At 44.2% G+C, this 22,943-nt stretch overlaps 1 protein-coding gene across 1 annotated transcript in view; it reads left to right on the forward strand.

Annotated features, from left to right (window-relative positions):
* The window catches only part of LOC115192599 (transducin-like enhancer protein 4), an 80,811-nt gene that overhangs the window by 26,548 nt on the left and 31,320 nt on the right, over window positions 1-22,943 (forward strand). The window contains exons 4-5 of the mRNA XM_029751284.1: window positions 2,183-2,227; window positions 20,518-20,580. Coding sequence (XP_029607144.1) covers window positions 2,183-2,227; window positions 20,518-20,580 — 108 coding nt within the window. The remainder of the gene's footprint in view (window positions 1-2,182; window positions 2,228-20,517; window positions 20,581-22,943) is intronic.

Here is a 22,943-nt window from a genome sequence, read left to right on the forward strand (position 1 = left end):
ACACACACACACACACACACACACACACACACACACACACACACACACACACACACACACACACAGTGTCACACACCACACACACACACACACACACACACACACAACACACACACACACACACACACACACACACACACACACACACACACACACACACACACACACACACACCACACACACACCCTCCTCGTTGTGGTGGTTGGGGAGGTGACGTCAGCATCAGCAGGCTGGCTTACTGTTTCTCTGCCGGGCTTAGCCTTCGCCACATCCGCCACATACCGTGCACAATCTGCTCCAGACTGACACACACACGCATACACCAGGTATTATACACATAGCGCTCAATGAGAATGCACTGACACGAGAGGGAGATTATATAATGGTGGGTGGTGGGGGAGTAGGACGAGGGGCTGACAGTCAGGCAGTCAGCTAGGGGAAGATGAAGCCATTAAGAAACAGAACAGGCAAACCTGCACAACGCTACAACAACGCTGCTCTACTCTGCTGTCTGTCTGTAGTAGATCAGCCTTGATAACAGCTCTGTGGCTGCCTGCTGTTGTTGTGTTGTTGTGTAGTGTGGGGCTCTTAGCTAGCTCAGCTTCATCACCTGGGATCATAAGCCTGCATAGGGATTTTAGCGTTGTTCTTTTATACGTCTGAGAATGATGATCCTTGGAATAGTATGTGTGGAGAGTTATAAGAATGTGAATTATTCAAATGAATGAGGGTAGATTAGATGAATGAGAATATGCAAGACATGACATGACAGATGTATTTTGGTGTGATTAAGCTGAGCAGATTCCTTGTAGTACACTGTGCAGTGTGTTGTATGGATCATATGTGGCTGTACAGTATCTTGATCTTTCATGCCATTTAATTCATTTAGCCTGACTCTCTATCAGTGTTGACTTTGCCAGAGGAGTATCCTCACACAGACAGACACAACTCAGTATTAGGAAGGTGTTCTTAATGTTTGGTATACTCAGTGTACACGTTCATTACAGTAATCCATTCCCACATTGTTCACCTCTCTGCATGGGTCCAGCCATGTTGGTTCTCTATAGAGCCTTATACACTATCTTTCAGTCTATAATATGGTATGTAGAGCATTCTAAAGCCTTTACATAGTCCTTATTCCTCCATACAGACTGCTCTGTGAAGAGGCTTGTGTTGTCCAGTACATGGCCACATTAGCATACTGGTCCTCAGAACCTACTTATCTAATATGAGAGAGAGAATGAATAAGAATGGAGAGAGAAAGAGAGACTAATAATGGTTAGAGTGCGAGGGAGAGAGAAAGAGCGAGAGACTAATAATGGTTAGAGTGCGAGGGAGAGAGAGAGAGATGGGGGATGGATGGAGCGGTAGAGGGAGGGAGGACATGATGAGGAGAGATGGCACAAAAGAACATGGCTTTTATGATGTTGGAGAGAGGAGAGGATTCAGAGATGGACAAAGGAAGGAAGGTTTAAGAGGACCGTGTGTGTGTGTGTGTGTGTGTGTGTGTGTGTGTGTGTGTGTGTGTGTGTGTGTGTGTGTGTGTGTGTGTGTGTGTGTGTGTGTGTGTGTGTGTGTGTGTGTGTGAACTGTGTGAGCGCGTGTGTGTGTGCATGCATCGTACGTGTGTGTGTGATAGAGAGAGAAACCGAGAGAGAAATGCCAGAGAGAGAGAGAGAGATCAAGAGATGGAGAGCGAGAGAAAGAGATATAGACAGACAGTCCCTGTGAGATGCAGAGATTCTGAGAGGGCGAGAAGAGACAGAAAGACAGAGACAGCGAGAGGTTCAGAGGGGGGAGAGAGGGAGGGGGGAGAGGAAGGGGAGAGATGGGGAGAGAGGGGGGGTGGGAGAGAGAGAGAGAGGGAGAGAAGTCAGGTTTGATGGTCATCATTCTCAGTGCTGTTCATGTGCCTGCTGAGACTGGGACTGGCTATGTCACAATGACTGATCCCCGCTGTCTCTCCAGCCCGGATGGAAGTTATTACTGTGTACACACACCCACACTGGCGCGGAGACAGACAAACACCGCCTCATACACACTGACAACGACAGACACACATTCACATTTCCACCATGCACACATGAACGGACCCACACTCACACACAGAATTGATCACCTGATTATATTTAATGTATTACCTCTGTATACTTATTGAATGTTGTTATTTCTCTCCATACAGTACTATGAGATGTCCTATGGGCTGAACATAGAGATGCACAAGCAGGTAAGAGAGACGTTACTGTCTTTCAGTATTACTGTGTGTGTTGTCTGGTCTTTATAGGGAGCAGTACAGGGCAGACACCACAGTCACCATCCCTCTCTGACACCAGCCACTGTCTCTGTCTCTCTCTTTCACACACACACACACACACACACACACACACACCACACACACACACACACACACACACACACACACACACACACACACACACACACACACACACACACACACACACACACACACACACACACACACACACACCCTCAAACCGTGTGTGTGTGCATGTGTGTTTCACACTCATGAACTGTAGTATTTCTCATCATTTCTGAAAGAGTGTGTTCATCGCAGTAGGGTGTGTGTGTGTGTGTGTGTGTGTGCGCGCGTCATGATCAGCAGAGTCCTGGCAGGCACCCCATGTCCCTTTCTTGTTGCAGAGTGTGCGTTGTGGCGCATTATCCACTTGACTGACGTCTTCATTCAAGGTGACTTACAGGCTCATTCTACTCCATCGTCACGGACAGCAGTGAAAAGGTCCGGTGGTGTTTAGCAGTCCACATGCTGGACCCAGATCCAGAGCTAGGCACAGAACCAAACAGATCCAGAACCATAGTGAATATGTGCCATTAGCCAGTAGCCAGGCCGACAGGGTAAAGCTCCACTGTCAGCTCTACTGTCACCACAGAGGAGACGTAAATAGAGATCTGCCTGTGCTACTCCAGAAAGGGGGAGGAAGAATGGGGGGGAGAGGGAGGGGAAGAAGAGAGGGGAAGGAGGGAATGAGAGAGGGGGAGTGAGGCTGCTGGCAGGGGACACAGGCGAAGGGAGAAGGAGGGCTGAGACAGGTGATGAGAGAGAACAGAGAGAGGGCGAGGGGGGAATTAAATAGAGTGTGATATGAGAAAGACAAATGGATAGTAAAAAAAGAGCCAGAGAGAGATGCTGTAGAAAGGATGAGCCAGAGAGAGATGCTGTAGAAAGGATGAGCCAGAGAGAGATGCTGTAGAAAGGATGAGCCAGAGAGGCCGATACTGTGGAAACGATGAGCCAGATAGGGATGCTGTAGAAACGATGAGCCAGAGAGACCGATACTGTAGAAACGATGAGCCAGAGAGACCGATACTGTGGAAAGGATGAGCCAGAGAGAGATGCTGTGGAAAAGATGAGCCAGAGAGAGATGCTGTGGAAACGATGAGCCAGAGAGACAGATGCTGTGGAAAGGATGAGCCAGAGAGACCGATACTGTGGAAAGGATGAGCCAGAGAGACCGATACTGTGGAAAGGATAAGCCAGAGAGACCGATACTGTGGAAAGGATGAGCCAGAGAGACCGATACTGTGGAAAGGATGAGCCAGAGAGACCGATACTGTGGAAAGGATGAGCCAGAGAGACCGATACTGTAGATAGGATGAGCCAGAGAGAGATGCTGTAGAAAGGATGAGCCAGAGAGAGATGCTGTAGAAAGGATGAGCCAGAGAGAGATGCTGTAGAAAGGATGAGCCAGAGAGATATGCTGTAGAAAGGATGAGCCAGAGAGAGATGCTGTAGAAAGGATGAGCCAGAGAGAGATGCTGTAGAAAGGATGAGCCAGAGAGGTATGCTGTAGAAAGGATGAGCCAGAGAGAGATGCTGTAGAAAGGATGAGCCAGAGAGAGATGCTGTAGAAAGGATGAGCCAGAGAGAGATGCTATAGAAAGGATGAGCCAGAGAGAGATGTTGTAGAAAGGATGAGCCAGAGAGACAGATGCTGTGGAAAGGATGAGCCAGAGAGAGATACTGTAGAAAGGATGAGCCAGAGAGAGATGCTGTAGAAAGGATGAGCCAGAGAGACCGATGCTGTAGAAAGGATGAGCCAGAGAGAGATGCTGTAGAAAGGATGAGCCAGAGAGAGATGCTGTAGAAAGGATGAGCCAGAGAGAGGGTGATTTTTTTTTTTAAATGAGCGAGAGTGCACTGAGAAATGACAAGGGGAGCTTTGAGCCAAAGCAAGGAATAATGAATCATGAATAGATTTAACAGTATCTGCTCTTAGTTCCTCTCTTCCCAGCCCCAGCTGTGTGCCATTACTCTCCTCCTTATCACGTGCGGGGCCATCTCGTGGTGTGCTGCTGCCATTAATTGAGCCATCAAGCAGTCACTCGCTGTCTACAGGAGTCACTATTCCCTTTAGCTTCTACTGATCAGGGAGGGATGTGTATAGGGGAGGATTTGGAAGGAATGGGCCATCTGCCAACAGGGCTACTGATACCAACTGATCTGATAGCATCTGTGTGTGTGTTCTGTCTGCCCTTCCCTCCCTTCCTGCCATGGAGATGGTGATCACTGATCAGCCATGGCATCATGGTGGCTTTAAAACAGCAGGCGCAGCACAACACACACCTTCCTGCCTCACTGGAAGAGAGAGAGAGGAGCACTACTGATATGTAGAAACACTGAGGGCTTAGTATAATGGAGTTACATATGTAGTGATATATATGTCGGCAGCAATACAGTCATATCATCACGTGTGATGTTTTAGGTCTGCAGACAGCTAGTTATATATTCCATGCTATATGTTCTCAGAAGGCTCAGGGATATGGTGGTATATGTGTACAGGAGGTATGGTGGTACATTATATTCACTGATATCGGTCCTAAGAAGCCTGCAGTAGTAGTTTTATCTTCACAGATGTACACCACCCCGTAGTTCTAGTGATATCGGTCCTAAGAAGCCTGCAGTAGTAGTTTTATCTTCACAGATGTACACCACCCCTGTAGTTCTAGTGATATCGGTCCTAAGAAGCCTGCAGTAAGTTTGCTCACAGATATAGGTCCAGGAAAAAAGGATTTAAATATTCAGTGATATACAGTATATACTGTAGGTCTGAAGAAGGCTAGTTACATACTATATTCAGTGATGTTATATACTGTATTCAGGGATATTGCCCGACAATATCCTGTATATATCCAGTTAGGTCTAGAAGGCTCAGTAGATATAGTTAGTGATAACGGCCTACAGAAGGTTAGTTCTATATATCCAGTCAGGTCTAGAAGGCTCAGTAGATATAGTTAGTGATAACGGCCTACAGAAGGTTAGTTCTATATATCCAGTCAGGTCTAGAAGGCTCAGTAGATATAGTTAGTGATAACGGCCTACAGAATGTTAGTTCTATATATCCAGTCAGGTCTAGAAGGCTCAGTAGATATAGTTAGTGATAACGGCCTACAGAAGGTTAGTTCTATATATCCAGTCAGGTCCCTCACAACGCCAGGACAGCGGAGTCAATCACCACCTTCCGGAGACACCTGAAACCCCACCTCTTTAAGGAATACCTGGGATAGGATAAAGTAATCCTTCTAACCCCCCCCCTTTAAAGATTTAGATGCACTATTGTAAAGTGGTTGTTCCACTGGATATCATAAGGTGAATGCACCGATTTGTAAGTCGCTCTGGATAAGAGCATCTGCTAAATGACTTAAATGTAATGTAAATGTAAATGTAAATGTCTAGAAGGCTCAGTAGATATAGTTAGTGATAACGGCCTACAGAAGGTTAGTTCTATATATCCAGTCAGGTCTAGAATGCCAGTAGATATACAGTGCCTTTGGAAGGTATTCACACCCCATTCAGCATCGTTCACACCCTCTTAAGCCTTAGCCCCACCCATATTTAAGGATTCATGTGGGGCCATGTGCTAAACGGAGTGGGGTAAGGTAGTGTAGCAAACAACAAACAAAGATTTCAAGACTAAAAGTGGTGAAAGTAGTAGCAAAAATACACTTTATCTAGTCCTTGGCCTATATCCTAATCTGACTTTGGTGCAGGTCATGTTGTTCTTCACATTACCGTTTCTGGTAAACACACAATTTATCAAATAAAATCAGTTTATTTGTCACATGCACAGGATACAAAAGGTTTAAACGGTACAGTGAAATGGTTACGTGCATAGTAGCAATATCAAAATAGAATGTGTCCAGATAAATATTGTATAAATTAAATTGTATAAATTATTAGATGATTCTTACCCAGACACACTTGATGGGTCATGTGAAGGAAATGCTATAACCACACCACAGCCACATCTAGCTAAGTGGATGGGTCACTATTGTCCAGACATGAACACATGTTCATGAAATACAGTAGATGACCAAAATCACCCCAGACACACCTGGCTAACCTGATGGGTCAGTCATGTAATCATCTGGCAAAGTGGAGTATTTTGTTTAGATTTGTAGCTAGCTAGCTAAACAATGAACCTAACAGTGTTTTTCAACTGGGAACTTTGAAAAATACGAGGTCAAATCATGACGTTGTCAGTGATCTTCATGTCGGAAAGTCAGGGCTCTAGAAAGTGGCCCGAGTTCCCGAGTTGGATTTCCGAGTTGGATGACCGTTCAAAACGATTTTTCCCAGTCGGAGCTCGTTTCTTTTCAGTTCCCAGTTGTCTTGAAAGCACTGAAGTCAGAAGTCTGAGATTTCCAAGTTCCGAGATTGTTTTGAACGCAGCAATAATCCCAACCCATACTGATTGTCATAGCTAGCCACCATGCATAAATCTGCAGGTAGCTAAAGCTAACCAACTAGGTTTAATGTTAGCTAGCTAGCTAACATTAGGCTATACCTAGCAATGCAAATGGCTTTCTGAGATATTAATAATATTACTACACAGATCATGCACGTAACGTTATCTAGCGAGCCAGCCAGCAAATGTTAGCTGACAAGCTAACAGTACGCTTTAACTTGCATTGAAAATGACTTTGCACAAAATTAGACACGTATAATATCTGAAAATGTAGCTTAGATGAATGCTTCTCCCGCTTTGTCACGGATGCCATGGTTGCCCTTAGTTTGAAGATCTAATCCGGAGACAGGTGTTTTATACAACAGCCTTCTCTATGTTCTCTTTTCGACTCCCTTTGCATATTTTCAATCAAACGCCATCATTTTTTCCATCTCCTTAGCTATCATAATCTGCTTCCACTGGGCATTCAACTGATTTCAAAACTCGGTCAACTTCTCCGTGACAACAACACTGTTGATCCACGTTTCTTCCCAATCACTGTCATCAGAAGACTACAATATCTGGTTCAGTGAAAATGTTTTTTCCTAAATCATCGGATTCATTTTCAGAGTCAGAGAGTTAGCATGGTACAATCGTCCTCCAGAAAGTGGAGAGCAGTAGCAACACTTTTGCAGTTTTTCATGATATCTTTCAAAAAAGCTACAGTAGAAAAGATTATCTACACACACTCATGTTGTAGACATAAGCATCCTGCATGGCAGACAAATCCAAACTCATCTCTCGGCATGTCCAACCCAGCCATTATCTCAGCCAATCATGGCTAGCGGGAAGGTTCCTGTCTTTTTCCGTGGCTAAACCAACTAGGCTCGTAATTTAACGATTTTATTCGTACTTACAGATGACATACAAGTTAGTAATTAAGGCAAATTAAAGTTCACATGTTCCAGAAGGCATTTCTGCCCAAAAATGCATTTTGATACTAAAATAAATGTTTACGTTCAAATGCCTCTCCTGTGAAGTAGTGAGGTGCAACATACGCCTCATTTCCTGAAACGAGTCACAAATATTTTAAAACATTCATCCTGTTTGCAATAAGGCACTAAAGTAAAACTGCAAAAAATGTGGCAAGGAAATTAACTTTATGTCCTGAATACAAAGCATCATGTTTGGGGCAAATCCAACACAACACCTCAAGCATGGAGGTGGCTGCGTCATGTTATGGGTATGGTAGTGTAACAGTGTAGGTTCCGTCCCTCTCTTCGCCCCAACCTGGGCTCGAACCAGGGACCCTTGCACACATCAACAACTGACACCCACGAAGCATCGTTACCCATCACGCCACAAAAGCCGCGGCCCTTGCAACGCAAGGGGAAACCCTACTTCAAGTCTCAAAGCGAGTGACATCACTGATTTGAAATGCTATTAGCGCGCACCACCGCTAACTAACTAGCCATTTCACATCGGTTACACTAGGAAGGACTAGTTACTTTTTTTAATAAAAATAAATGGAATAGAGCTAAGCACAAGTCAAATCCTAGAGGAAAACCTGACTCTATCTGCATTCCAACAGACACTGGGAGACACCTTCTAGCAGGCCAAATACACACTGGATTTGCTTACCAAGACAACATTGAACGTTGTCTAGCAATAATCAACAACCAACTTAACAGAGCTTGAAGAATTAAAAAAAGAATAATGTGCAAATATTGTACAATCGAGGTGTGCAAATCTCTTAGAGACTTACCCAGAAAGACTCACAGCTGTAATCACTGCCAACAGTGATTCTAACATGTATTGTTGACTCAGGGGTGTGAATACTTATGTAAATTAGATTTCTGTATTTCATTTTCAATACATTTGCAGACATTTCTAAAAACCCTTTGTTATTGTGTGTAGATTGGTGAGAGACAAAAAATCTATTTTGAATTCAGGCTATAACACAACAACATGTGTAATAAGTCAGGAGGTATGAATACTTTCTGAAGGCACTGTAGTTAGTGATTACTGCCTACGGAAGGCTGGGGGGGGGGTGATGATTTTAGAGTTGCTCTGCTCTATCCCCAGTAGACTCCTAAGGACAAATGAAGCAGCTGGCGCGCCTTCCTGTTCCGTGTGTGTGTGTGTGTGTGTGTGTGTGTGTGTGTGTGTGTGTGTGTGTGTGTGTGTGTGTGTGTGTGTGTGTGTGTGTGTTTGAGAGAGTTATAGACCGAGAAAGTGAGAGGGATTTATAAAAAGTGTGTGAGTGTGTGTGCTCTAGCATCTGCATAATATAAATGTGTGTTTGTTCGCTCATGCCTAATTACCGCTAGCTATGTGCTCAGACAGCCCAGTGCATGTTTATATGTAGTTCATATTAATTCACATCCTCCTCTGGTTGTGCTTGGCTGGCGTTATGACCTGAATCCAGAGGTGTGTGTGTAACAGAGCTCATTTAGGGAGGGAGGGAGGGATTCCCAGGGAGCTAGTCTTTTAGCATAATGGGTTTGTCACTCGATCAAAAGGCATCTGAGTAGCTGCACATGCCCTGCTGGGTGTTTGTGTGTGAGCCCATCTGTGTGTATGTGTACGTGTGTGAATACATCTGTGTGTGTGTCTACAGGTGTGTGCACATGCAAGCCTGTTTATATATGCGTGTGAGACTGAAAGCATAAACAAATGTCTGTGTTTGCCTGCGTGTGTGTGCCAGTATGTTACTGCGTTTGTACGGTATGGTACACTCCTTTGCTGTGTGTGTACTACCACAGTGTATATGTGTGTGTGCATCCACATTGTGTGTATGTATCTTTTCTATGTGTGTGTGTGTGTGTGGCCAGTATACAGGGCTAGCTGTGTACTGTATAATTGCTTTGTGGTGGACAGGAGTTTAAAGCTGAGGCAGTCTGTCAGGCCAAGCTGGTAAGTTGGCAGTGTGTGAATATGAATGTCAGAGTAATGGGTAAGCACATTATATTGCTGGGGAGCCTACGAGAGATATTGTTCAAAACTCTGGGACAGGCAGAAATTTGTCCGCAGGACTACATTTTTACAGATGCCCTATAAAGGCTTGTGTGTGTGTGTGTGTGTGTGTGTGTGTTGGTTTAACTATCCTTGTGGGGACCAGATGTACTCACAAGGATATTAAAACAAAGTGGAGACATTTAGCTATTTTAGGGTTAGTTTAAGGGTTAAAGTTAGGTTTAGGGAAAATAAGATTTTGAATGGAAATAGATGTTTTGGTCCCCACAAGGATAACTGTTTGTTGGGTCTCACTGTGTGATTCTGCTTACATATAGCACCAATCGACAGTTTGGACACACCTACTCATTCCAGGGATTTCCTTTATTTTTACTATTTTCTACATTGTAGAATAATAGTGAAGACATCAAAACTATGAAATAACACATATGGAATTATGTAGTAACCAAAAAAGTGTTGAACAAATAAAAATATACGAAATATTTCAGATTCTTCAAAGTAGCCACCCTTTGCCTTGATGACAGCTTTGCAAACTCTTGGCATTCTCTCAACCCGCTTCATGAGGAATGCTTTTCCAACAGTCTTCAAGGAGTTCCCGCATATGCTGAGCACTTGTTGGCTGGTTTTCCTTCACTCTGCGTTCCAACTCATCCCAAACCAGGTTGGGTGATTGTGGAGGCCAGGTCATATTAAGCAACACCATGACTCTCCTTCTTGGTCAAATAGGCATTACACAGCCTGGATGTGTGTTTTGGGTCATTGTCCTGTTGAAAAACAAGTGATAGTCCCACTAAGTGCAAACCAGATGGGATGGCGTATCGCTGCAGAATGCTGTGGTAGCCATGCTGGTTAAGTGTGCCTTGAATTCTAAATAAATCACTGATGGTGTAACCAGCAAAGCACCCCCACACCATCACACCTCCTCCTCCATGCTTCACGGTGGGAACCACACATGTAGAGATAATCCGTTCACCTACTCTGCGTCTCACAAAGACACGGCAGTTGGAACCAAAGATCTCAAATTTGGACTGATCAGACCAAAGGACAGATTTCCACCGGTCTAATGTCCATTGCTTGTGTTTCTTGGCCCAAGCAAGTCTCTTCCAATTATTGGTGTCCTTTAGTAGTGGTTTCTTTGCAACAATTTGACGATGAAGACCTGATTCATGCAGTCTCCTCTGAACAGTTGATGTTGAGATGTCTGTTACTTGAACTCTGAAGCATTTATTTGGGCTGCAATCTGAGGTGCAGTTAACTCCAATGAACTTGTCCACTGCAGCAGAGGTAACTCTGGTTCTTCCTTTCCTGTGGCGGTCCTCATGAGAGCCAGTTTCATCATAGCGCTTGATGGTTTTTGCGACTGCACTTGAAGAAACTTTGAAAGTTCTTGAAATGTTCCGTATTGACTGACCTTCATGTCTTAAAGTAATGATGGACTGTCATTTCTCTTTGCTTATTTGAGCTGTTCTTGCCATAATATGGACTGGGTCTTTAACCAAATAGGGCTATCTGCTGTATACCACCCTACCTGGTCACAACACAACTGATTGGCTCAAACGCATTAAGAAGGAAAGAAGTTCCACAAATGAACTTTTAACAAGGCACACCTGTTAATTGAAATGCATTCCAGGTGACTACCTCATGAAGCTGGGTGAGAGAATGCCAAGCGTGTGCAAAGCTGTCATCAAGGCAAAGGGCGGCTACTTTTAAAAATGTCATATAAAATATCTTTTGATTGTTCAACACTTTTTTGCTTACTACATGATTCCATATGTGTTATTTCATAGTTTTGATGTCTTCACTGTTATTCTACAATGTAGAAAATAGTAAAAATAAAGAAAAATCCTTGAATGAGTAGGTGTGTCCAAACATTTGACTGGTACTGGTGTGTGTGTGTGTGTGTGTGTGTGTGTGTGTGTGTGTGTGTGTGTGTGTGTGTGTGTGTGTGTGCTCTATTCTGCACTGTTTGTGTTTTGTTGTTCGTGTATGTGCATGTGGTCATGGTTGTGTATGTTTGCTTTACTGCTCTCCTTTCCTCTTTCCCTCTGTGTGTTTCTCCTTCTCCTCTTCCCGAATAGAGGGGCCATCAATCAGAGAGGATGGAAGGGGGGCTGCTGGCTCAGTGCCAGGAAGAGAGGCTGGCACTCTGCCCAGAGGGGAGGGAGAGTGGGAGGGAGAGAGGGAGAGAGAGAGAGGAAGGGGGGGTTGTGAACACGATGAAGAGAGAGAGAGACCAACTGCACAGAGGAAAGAGAAGGATAGACAGAGAGTCTAAGTGAACGGAGAGAAAGAGTGAGAGAAAGAATAGGTGAGGGAGAAAGAGATCAGTTATTTTATTGATCTGTGGCTGTGACCACAACCAGTGGCTCGTTAGTACGTCATTGGTCACTAATATTTGTCTTAAAGTGTTTGCAGAGAGAGGAGAGCAGTTCCATTACATGCTGACCACACCGCTCGCATCACGTGCGTTGCAAAATAAATTTACACATACATGTTATTCAATCATTGCACCCACACTGCTCACGCGCGCCAACGAGCGTCTGCGTTGCCATGGGCTAAAATAGAAGTCAGTTCTATTTGTGATGCTGAATGCGGTGCAAGTCCTGCCTCCCATGGTTTATAGAAGCAGATACCCACATGCCATCTCCTCATTGGTTTATAGAACAGATACCCACATGCCATCTCCTCATTGGTTATACCCACGTGGGTGATTGAAAGATGAACTGAGGTCGGTCGGTCGGTCGGTCGTGGTAATACACCTTATTATGAAAGTAGATGCCAATCTACATTTAAAGTCCAAAGAAAAAAAACCTGGAAGGAGGAGAGATGACTAGAAACGATTTGGTTGACCGTTTAATGTGTGGATTAATTGTCGGATTAGAGGACATTGTGCATTTCAGGTAAAATAACAACTCAACGTTTACATCCCAGGACAAATTAGCTAGCAACAGCAAGCTAGCTAAATGTGACAAATTAGCTAGCAACTGCAAGCTAGCTAGCTAAATTGCCATAAATGTTTAATTTCTTTTCGACCTGTCCCCAAATTAATAGAATTGGTTCAGAGTTTGTTTTGATATTTCATCCTGCGTGTCGGGATCGCGTTTTGTGTCGGGGGACAAAATCTATTTGCTCACGATGGCACAGACCTGTGTCCTGTCTGGGCATGGTGTTAGGCAGCAGGGGGAGGGAGATAAGGCTAGACTTAGGCTGGCTGACCAGGATCTCAATTCAATTCAAGGGCTTTATTGTCATGGGAAACATATGTTAACATTGCCAAGCAAGTGAAGTAGATAATAAATAAAAGTGAAATAAACAATAAAAATGAACAGTAAACATTACACTCACAGATTTTCCAAAAGAATAAAGACATTTCAAATGTCATTGTCTAAATACAGTGTTGTAATGATGTGCAAATAGTTAAAGTACAAAAGGGACAATTAATAAACATAAATATGGGTTGTATTTACAATGGTGTTTGTTCTTCACTGGATGCCCTTTTCTTGTGGCAACAGGTCACAAATCTTGCTGCTGTGATGACACACTGTGGTATTTCACCCAGTAGATATGATTTCTCTCTCTCTGTCTCTGGTGCTACAGGGCTGAGGGGGCTGGGGGGACTCCTGCTAAACACATATGTAGGCGCGCAAGCATACACTGAGATGCACTGAGATGCATTGCAGTCAGGAAGGCATGCACAAACACATAAAATGAAATACTCACACACATGCACATGCCACAAACACACACCCACATCTACACACACACACACACACACACACACACACACACACACACACACACACACACACACACACACACACACACACACACACACACACACACACACACACACACACGCGCACACACACACACACACACACACACACACACACACACACACACACTCTCACCCACCTCTTCTCTGTAAAGCTGACCAGCACAGCCACACTGGGGCTCAGGGAAAGACACAGCTGGCATTGCCCAAATGCCCCCCCCCCCCCCCCCACTCCAATCACATTAAATTTCACAAAGCTTTATTAGCAAAGCATTTGCATTGTGTTATAAAGTAAATACTCCAGAAAAGCTTACTGCAGCTTGTCTATGTCATACTGAGGATCCACTTGCATTAGTTTCAGAGTCTCAGTAATGACTTGTGTTTCAGCAAACTGTGTTAATTGTGACTCTGAAACATATCTGATGATTGGCGAGCACGCTGAGTGTATATGTGTGCGCGCATGCTTTCGTGCGTGCATGTGTGTGTGCATGCGTTCGCGTTTGTGTCTCAGTGATTGACTGGTGTGCTCCACAGCCTCCAGAGGACTGGGTCCTTGTCCTCCCTCTCATCCATCCATCTTCTCTTCCTCCCTCGTTTTGTAAGAATTTAGGGTGATTTGCTGCTCTGTTCTAAATGTAGCTTAAGATAGAATGACATTCTCTCTCCTCTCCTCCACATTTCTCTCCATCTCATCTCACCCCCCCCCCTCTGCCAGACAAAGAGACAGCAGTGTTCTGTTGGCAGATTATTTATCCTCAGGTGTTTATTGACCAGCTCTCTCTTCCTCCTTTGTATCCATCCACCCATTCATCCATCCCTCTATTCACAGCCCTGCCAAAACTCCCTTACATGCTGACTAGACTGGGCGTGTGCGTCTGACGTCGCACGCATGTTGATTTTGTCCATCCACACCAGACGCAATCAGGACACGCGGGTTGAAATATCAAAACGAACTCTGAACCAACTATATTAATTTGGGGACAGGTCGAAACACTTTAAACATTCATGGACATTCAGTTAGCTTGCTGTTGCTAGCTAATTTGTCCTGGGATATAAACACTGGGTTGTTATTTTATCTGAAACGCACAAAGTCCTTTTTTTACGGGATCTTTGTTTAATTTTGACCCATTTTGAGTCACACAAAATCGTGTGTTCTCTAATCCAACAATTAATCCACAGATAAAAGGGGACATTTTGTCAGTTTCTAGTAATCTCTCCTCCTTCAGGCTTCTTCTTCTTCTTCTTCTGTGGACTTTATATGGCGGTTGGCAACCAACGTTAAGGTGCATTACCACCACCAACTGGACTGGAGTGTGGACCTCAGTTCATCTTTCAATCATCCACGTGGGTATATGCTACTAAAAACCAATGAGGAGATGGGAGAGGCGGGACTTGCAGCGCGTCGTGTAGCACATCAAGTTCTATTTTAGTGCCTGGCTACGCAGACATTGATCCAAGATCGCGTAGCAGTCGGACATGTGTGTTAGTCTTTGTCTTATCCCATGTAAATAGCTGGTCTTTTTCGTATATATCTTAATCTCACTTTCTATCTACGAACTAGATATACTTTCCTGCAACCCACCTTATAACTGGAACTTCCATCAGGAGCTCGCCAGCTAACTAGCTACTAGTCTTTGTTAGCCACAGCTAGCAGTCTTCACCTTTTTCTCGGTCACCAGCCAGCCTTAGCTCGGACAATACCTGCCAGTCTGCATAGCGCGATGTCAACCCAGAGCATATCGGACTGCTTCTCTCTACCACATCACCGGATTCCTGCCGCTCTGGATCATTACACCGGATCATCGCAGCTAGCTAGTTGCAAACGAGTGGCTACTGTTAGCTAACGCCTCTGTCCCGAAGCAAGCACCAGCTAGCCTTGAGCTAGCCCCGAGCTAGGCCCATATACCAGCTAATTCTAGGGCTACAATACCGCCCTTGCCAATTGGCCTGGACCCTTTATTGTCGACACGGAGCGGAAAAAAAATAAGATGCTTGTTGACGCACAGTTTGAATGAAATTATTGAATAACAGCATGTATACAGTGAGGGAAAAAAGTATTTGATCCCCTGCTGATTTTGTACATTTGCCCACTGACAAAGAAATTATCAGTCTATAATTTTAATGGTAGGTTTATTTGAACAGTGAGAGATAGAATAACAACAACAAAAATCCAGAATAACAACAAAAAAATCCAGAAAAACGCATGTCAAAAATGTTATAAATTGATTTGCATTTTAATGAGGGAAATAAGTATTTGACCTCCTCTCAATCAGAAAGATTTCTGGCTCCCAGGTGTCTTTTATACAGGTAACGAGCTGAGATGAGGAGCACACTCTTAAAGGGAGTGCTCCTAATCTCAGCTTGTTACCTGTATAAAAGACACCTGTCCACAGAAGCAATCAATCAATCAGATTCCAAACTCTCCACCATGGCCAAGACCAAAGAGCTCTCCAAGGATGTCAGGGACAAAATTGTAGACCTACACAAGGCTGGAATGGGCTACAAGACCATCGCCAAGCAGCTTGGTGAGAAGGTGACAACATTTGGTGAGATTATTCGCAAATGGAAGAAACACAAAAGAACTGTCAATCTCCCTCGGCCTGGGGCTCCATGCAAGATCTCACCTCGTGGAGTTGCAATGATCATGAGAACGGGGAGGAATCAGCCCAGAACTACACGGGAGGATCTTGTCAATGATCTCAAGGCAGCTGGGACCATAGTCACCAAGAAAACAATTGGTAACACACTACGCCGTGAAGGACTGAAATCCTTCAGCGCCCGCAAGGTCCCCCTGCTCAAGAAAGAACATATACATGCTCGTCTGAAGTTTGCCAATGAACATCTGAATGATTCAGAGGACAACTGGGTGAAAGTGTTGTGGTCAGATGAGACCAAAATGGAGCTCTTTGCCATCAACTCAACTCGCCGTGTTTGGAGGAGGAGGAATGCTGCCTATGACCCTAAGAACACCATCCCCACCGTCAAACATGGAGGTGGAAACATCATGCTTTGGGGGTGTTTTTTTTTGCTAAGGGGACAGGACAACTTCACCGCATCAAAGGGACGATGGACGGAGCCATGTACCATCAAATCTTGGGTGAGAACCTCCTTCCCTCAGCCAGGGCATTGAAAATGGGTCGTGAATGGGTATTCCAGCATGACAATGACCCAAAACATATGGCCAAGGCAACAAAGGAATGGCTCAAGAAGAAGCACATTAAGGTCCTGGAGTGGCCTAGCCAGTCTCCAGACCTTAATCCCATAGAAAATCTGTGCGGGGAGCTGAAGGTTCGAGTTGCCAAACGTCAGCCTCGAAACCTTAATAACTTGGAGAAGATCTGCAAAGAGGAGTGGGCCAAAATCCCTCCTGAGATGTGTGCAAACCTGGTGGCCAACTACAAGAAACGTCTGACCTCTGTGATTGCCAACAAGGGTTTTGCCACCAAGTACTAAGTCATGTTTTGCAGAGGGGTCAAATACTTATTTCCCTCATTAAAATGCAAATCAATTTATAACATTTTTGACATTACTTTTTTCTGGATTTTTTTGTTGTTATTCTACATTTTACATTTTAGTCATTTAGCAGACGCTCTTATCCAGAGCGACTTACAGTAGTGAATACATACATGTCTCTCACTGTTCAAATAAACCTACCATTCAAATTATAGACTGATCATTTCTTTGTCAGTGGGCAAACGTACAAAATCAGCAGGGGATCAAATACTTTTTTCCCTCAATGTATGTAATGCGTAATGCGAGCGGTGTTGTCAGCATGTTATGCTTGTTTGGCAGAGAAAGTCCATGTTATTGCTGACAACTGGCCTACGCTGGAGAAAGAGAGGGAGAGTGAAAGGGATGAAGGAGAGGAAGCAGTGCTGATCTCTGTTTGTTGCAGGCTGCCAAGACTTTTGTCTGACAGATCCAGGATCAGTTGCAGTCATGGTTGTGTTGTTGGCTCGTCAACAACTAAATGATTAGTTTCTCTGTCTAAATAAAATAACATTTTATTCTTCACATGTTTGGAAACAACAGGTGTGGATTAACAGTGAAATGCTTACATACAGGCCCTTCCCAACCATGCAAAGAGAAAGAAAAATAGAGAAATAATAGAAAAGTAAAACAAGTAATAATAATAAAAGTCATAATAAATACACAATGAGTAATGATAACTTGGCTATGTACAAGGGGCACCAGTACTGAGTCGATGGGCAGGGGTACAAGGTAATTGAGGTAGATACAGTTTGTACACATAACTAAGAATTAAGTAACATATAGTAAACAGTAGCAGCAGCGTATGTGATTAGTAAAAAATAAGTTTGTGCAAAAGTGTCAATGCAGATATTCCGGGTAGATATTTGGTTAACTATTTAACTAACTATTTAGCAGCCTTTATGGCCTGGGGGTAGAAGCCTACCCAGAAGAGTGGAGGCTGTTATAGCAACAAAGTGGTGAACTCTCATATTAATGCCCATGATCTTGGAATGAGATGTTCGACGAGCAGGTGTCTACATACTTTTTGTCATGTTGTGTATATTTAAAACCAAATACTTTTAGATTTTTACTCAAGTAGTATTTTACTGGGTGACATTTACTTGAGTAATTTTCAATGAAAGTACTTTTACACAAGTATGATAATTGGGTACTTTTTCCACTATGGAGTCCACGATCAGCTTCTTTGTCTTGCTGACGTTGAGGGAGTGGTTGTTTTCCTGGCACCACATTGCCAGGTTACCTTGCCGTTCTTGGGCACAGGGACAATGGTGGTCTGCTTGAAACATGTAGGTATTACAGACTGGGTCAGGGAGAGGTTGAAAATGTCAGTGAAGGCACTTGGCTGCTGGTCAGCGCATGCTCTGAGTACATGCCGGTAATCCGTCTCACCCTGCGGCCTTGTGAATGTTAACCTGTTTAAAGGTCTTACTCACATCGGCCACGGAGAGAGTGATCACACAGTCATCTGGAACAGCTGTTGCTCTCACGCATGGTTCAGTGTTGCTTGCCTCGAAGCAAGCATTGAAGGCATTTAGCTCTTCTGGTAGGCTTGCATCACTGGGCAGCTCGCGGCTGGGTTTCCTTTTGTAATCCGTGATAGTTTGCAAGCCCTGCCACATCCGACGAGTGTCAAAGCCGATGTAGTAGGATTCGATCTTAGTCCTGTATTGACAGTTTGCCTGTTCAATGGTTTGACGGAGAGCTTGGCAGGATTTGTTATTACCACTCATGTTAGTGTCCAGCTCTTTGAAAGTGACAGCTCTAGCCTTTAGCGGATGTGGCCTGTAACCCATGGTTTCTAGTTGGGATATGTACGTACAGTCACAGTGGGGATGACACCATCAATGCACTTATTAATGAAGCCGGTGACTGATGTGGTTAACTCCTTAATGCCATCGGATGAGTTCCGGAACATATTCCAGTCTGTGCTAGCGAAACAGTACTGTAGTTTAGCATCCGCTTCATACCACTTCCGTTTTGAGTGCATTACTGGTACTTCCTGTTTGAGTTTTTGCGTGTAAGCAGGAATCAGGAGGATAGAGTTATGGTCAGGTTTGACAAATGGAGAACGAGGGAGAGCTTTGTATGCATCTCTGTCTGTGTCTAGCTACATGTATTACTGTTGCACAGCATCAATACAGTTTATTGTAGACACAGTCCAGTGAAAATAAACCCCTCTGTCTCAAGGCCAATAGGAGAGTCCCTGTTCCCTCTTCCCTTTCTCTCTTCTGACTATTTCACGTCCTCTCTCTCCCTTTCACCACACACACACACACACACACACACACACACACACACACACACACACACACACACACACACACACACACACACACACACACACACACACACACACAAGCCAGTCTACACACACACACACACACATTATATAATTAGCTAGGTCTTCTCTACCCTTTGAACAGAGCGATGTATCTATCAGAGAGCTGTGTTGTATAATTTGGCCTGTATTGAGATGGGACAGGCTGGCAGTGTGTGTGTGTGTGTATAAATAAGCTCCTGTCAGTCAGTGTAGAGGGGGTGTCAGGACTTCCTGTGTCCTCTAATCTCGTTTGTCTCCCTTTGTGTGTCAGAAACATGTGTTAGATTGGAGTGATGGAGGACACACAAATAGACAACCATCACGGAGGGAGGGAGGCAGGCAGGGATGCAGGCAGGGGAGGGAGGATAGAGAGAGATGAAGGAAGGAAAAGGATGAATAGGGTAATAATGGCTCAGTGGGAAGGCTGTTAAAGAGGGTGAGAACGCCTGAGTGAAGAAGAGAACATAATGAGTCTCAGGGCAGAAATAGGTGAGGCATGTAGTGTGTGTGTGTGTGTGCGTAGACGTGTGTGTGCATGCTCATTTGTACATTTTCCTTTGTACCATATGTCGTGTGTGTTACCACATTAGTGCTTTTCTGTGTGCGTGCGTGCGTGCGTGTGTACGCGTGTGTGTATGTAGAATAGACAACAATTCAATGTCCTCGACTCTTCACATCTAGAGAGAGAATTTTCAATGGGCCTCGGCAAGCGAGAGAAAATGGATGAAAGAATGGCATTGAATGCAGTGAGGAGAGAGAGAGAGCTGCATGAGAAACTGGAGTCTAATAACATAGCTGGCCTTTCAAAGCTTCTCTCTTCCACTTTCTCTCTTCCGGTCTCATATTATTTCTCTCTCTCATTCGCTTGTGGTAGGCTGGGTTTGAAACCAGGTCACCCGCATGCCACATGACTGTTAGTTCGCTGACCGAAAGCCAAGGTATGAGCTTAAGGAGCTAAGTTGTCACCGAACTACCTCCATCACGTTTACCAACCGGATTTGCCTCAATGAAATGATCTAACTTTGATAATTGTATGAGGTGGTATGGACAAAGTTTCTGTACTTTCATTGATGTATGTGTTTGTTGCTCCTGCTGCTCCCCTGAAGCAAATTACCCTGAGGGCCCAAGCGCATGAATAATGTTGTGCTATATTACCTTGTATGAAACATAAGATGAGACTGAAGTGTGTGTGTGTGTGTGTGTGTGTGTGTGTGTGTGTGTGTGTGTGTGCGTGTGTGTGTGTGTTGCAGGCGGAGATTGTGAAGCGTCTCAGTGCCATCTGTGCTCAGATCATCCCCTTCCTATCTCAGGAGGTAAGTTCACTGACACACACACACACACACACACACACACACACACATATCTCTTCACAATGGCTAACACATGGTCAAGACATATGAACATTCTGTGTTTGTCAAGACATATGAGCATGTTGTTTCTGTAATTTAAATATTTTTTTAGAATTCATTTATATTAGCCAGGTTGCCTTTTACATTTATAGGCTGTTTTTCTTCTTTAACTTTTGTTTCATAACTCATGGTAGTTATTTGATCTATCAACACATACAATGACCCAAATCAGTTTCTTACCATGTTATTTTAAATTGGGTTAATATGTTTGCCTGAAATCCCATTGACTACCATGTTTGTGACAAAAATGTGGTGAACAACAATCGTAGGTAAAACCTGGCTGCATTGGCTTTATAATACATTGTTTGTTTTTGTGTGTTTGTCCGGTGACAAGTGTGTGTCCACTGAAGGGAAGGTCACAGAGCTGGCGACTGTTTTACATTGATCAATACTGCCTGTGTGTGTGTTTACGCAGTGTGTGTGTGTGTGTACATTTGAATGAGTAAATAGGTGTAGGTTTTGGGTTGTTTGAGTGTGTAGTCCTGCTGCGTACGTTTGTGTGGGTATGTGACTTTTTTTCCTGTGTGGGTGTCTGGTAGCTCAATCAGTGCATACATTAGTACTGCATGTGCATACAGTATGTTTTCTTCAACGAGTGTTTGTTGTGATATTTCTATTACGTGAACAGTATGTGGCAAACGGTGTGTTTGTGAATGAGATTACAAAACATATGTCAGGTACAATATAAGTATGTGGATACCTGCTCGTTGAACATCTCGTTCCAAAATCGTGGGCATTAATATTGAGTTGGTCCCCCCTTTGCTGCTATAACAGCCTCCACTCTTCTGGGAAGGCTTTCCACTAGATTTTGGAACATTGCTGCAGGGACTTGCTTCCATTCAGCCACAAGAGCATTAGTGAGGTCAGGCACTGATGTTGGGCGATTAGGCCTGGCTCGCTGTCGGTGTTCCAATTCAGCCCAAAGGTGTTCGATGGGGTTGAGGTCAGGGCTCTGTGTGGGCCAGTCAAGTCCTTCCACACCGATCTCGACAAACCATTTCTGTATGGACCTCGCTTTGTGCACAGGGGCATTGTCATGCTGAAACAGGAGAGGGCCTTCCCCAAACTGTTGCCACAAAGTTGGAAGCACAGAATTGTCTAGAATGTCATTGTATGCTGTAGCGTTAAGATTTCCCCTCACTGGAACTAAGGGGCCTAGCCAAAACATGAAAAACAGCCCCAGATCATTATTCCTCCTCCACCAAACTTTACAGTTGGCACTATGCATTTGGGCAGGTAGCGTTCTCCTGGCATTCGCCAAACCCAGATTTGTCCGTCGGACTGCTAGATGGTGAAGGGTGATTCATCACTCCATAGAACTAGTTTCCACTGCTCCAGAGTCCAATGGCGGTGAGCTTTACACCACTCCAGCCGATGCTTGGCATTGTGCATGGTGATCTTAGGCTTGTGTGCAGCTGCTCAGCCATGGAAACCCATTTCATGAAGCTCCCGACTAACAGTTCTTGTGCTGACGTTGCTTCAGGACAGACGATTTTTACCCGCTAGGCGGTTCAGCACTCGGAGGTCCCGTTCTGTGAGCTTGTGAGGCCTACCACTTCGCGGCTGAGCCGTTGATGCTCCTAGAAGTTTCCACTTCACAATAACCACACTTTCAGTTGACCGGGGCAGCTTTAGTAGGGTAGAAATTTGACGAACTGACTTGTTGGAAAGGTGGCATCCTATGACGGTGCCACGTTTTAAGTCACTGAGCTCTTCAATAAGGCCATTCTATTAACAATGTTTGTCTATGGAGATTGCATGGCTGTGCGTTCGATTTTATACACCTGTCAGCCACGGGTGTGGCTGAAATATCCAAATCCACTAATTTGAAGGGGTGTCCACATACTATTGTGTATACAGTGGCTTGCGAAAGAATTCACCCGCCTTGGCATTTTTCCTATTTTGTTGCCTTACAACCTGGAATTAACATTTATTTTTGGGGGGGTTTGTATCATTTGATTTACACAACATTCCTACCACTTTGAAGATACAAATTATGTTTTATTGTGAAACAAACAAGAAATATGACAAAAAAACTGAACTTGAGTGTGCATAAGTATTCACTTCCCCAAAGTCAATACTTTGTAGAGCAACCTTTTGCAGCAATTACAGCTGCAAGTCTCTTGGGGTATGTCTCTATAAGCTTGGACACATCTAGCCGCTGGGATTTTTGCCCATTCTTCAAGGCAAAACTGCTCAAGCTCCTTCAAGTTGGATGAGTTCCGCTGGTGTACAGCAATCTTTAAGTCATACCACAGATTCTCAAT

The sequence above is a fragment of the Salmo trutta genome, chromosome 4, assembly GCF_901001165.1.
Source record: "Salmo trutta chromosome 4, fSalTru1.1, whole genome shotgun sequence".
NCBI classification, from domain to species: Eukaryota; Metazoa; Chordata; class Actinopteri; order Salmoniformes; family Salmonidae; genus Salmo; species Salmo trutta.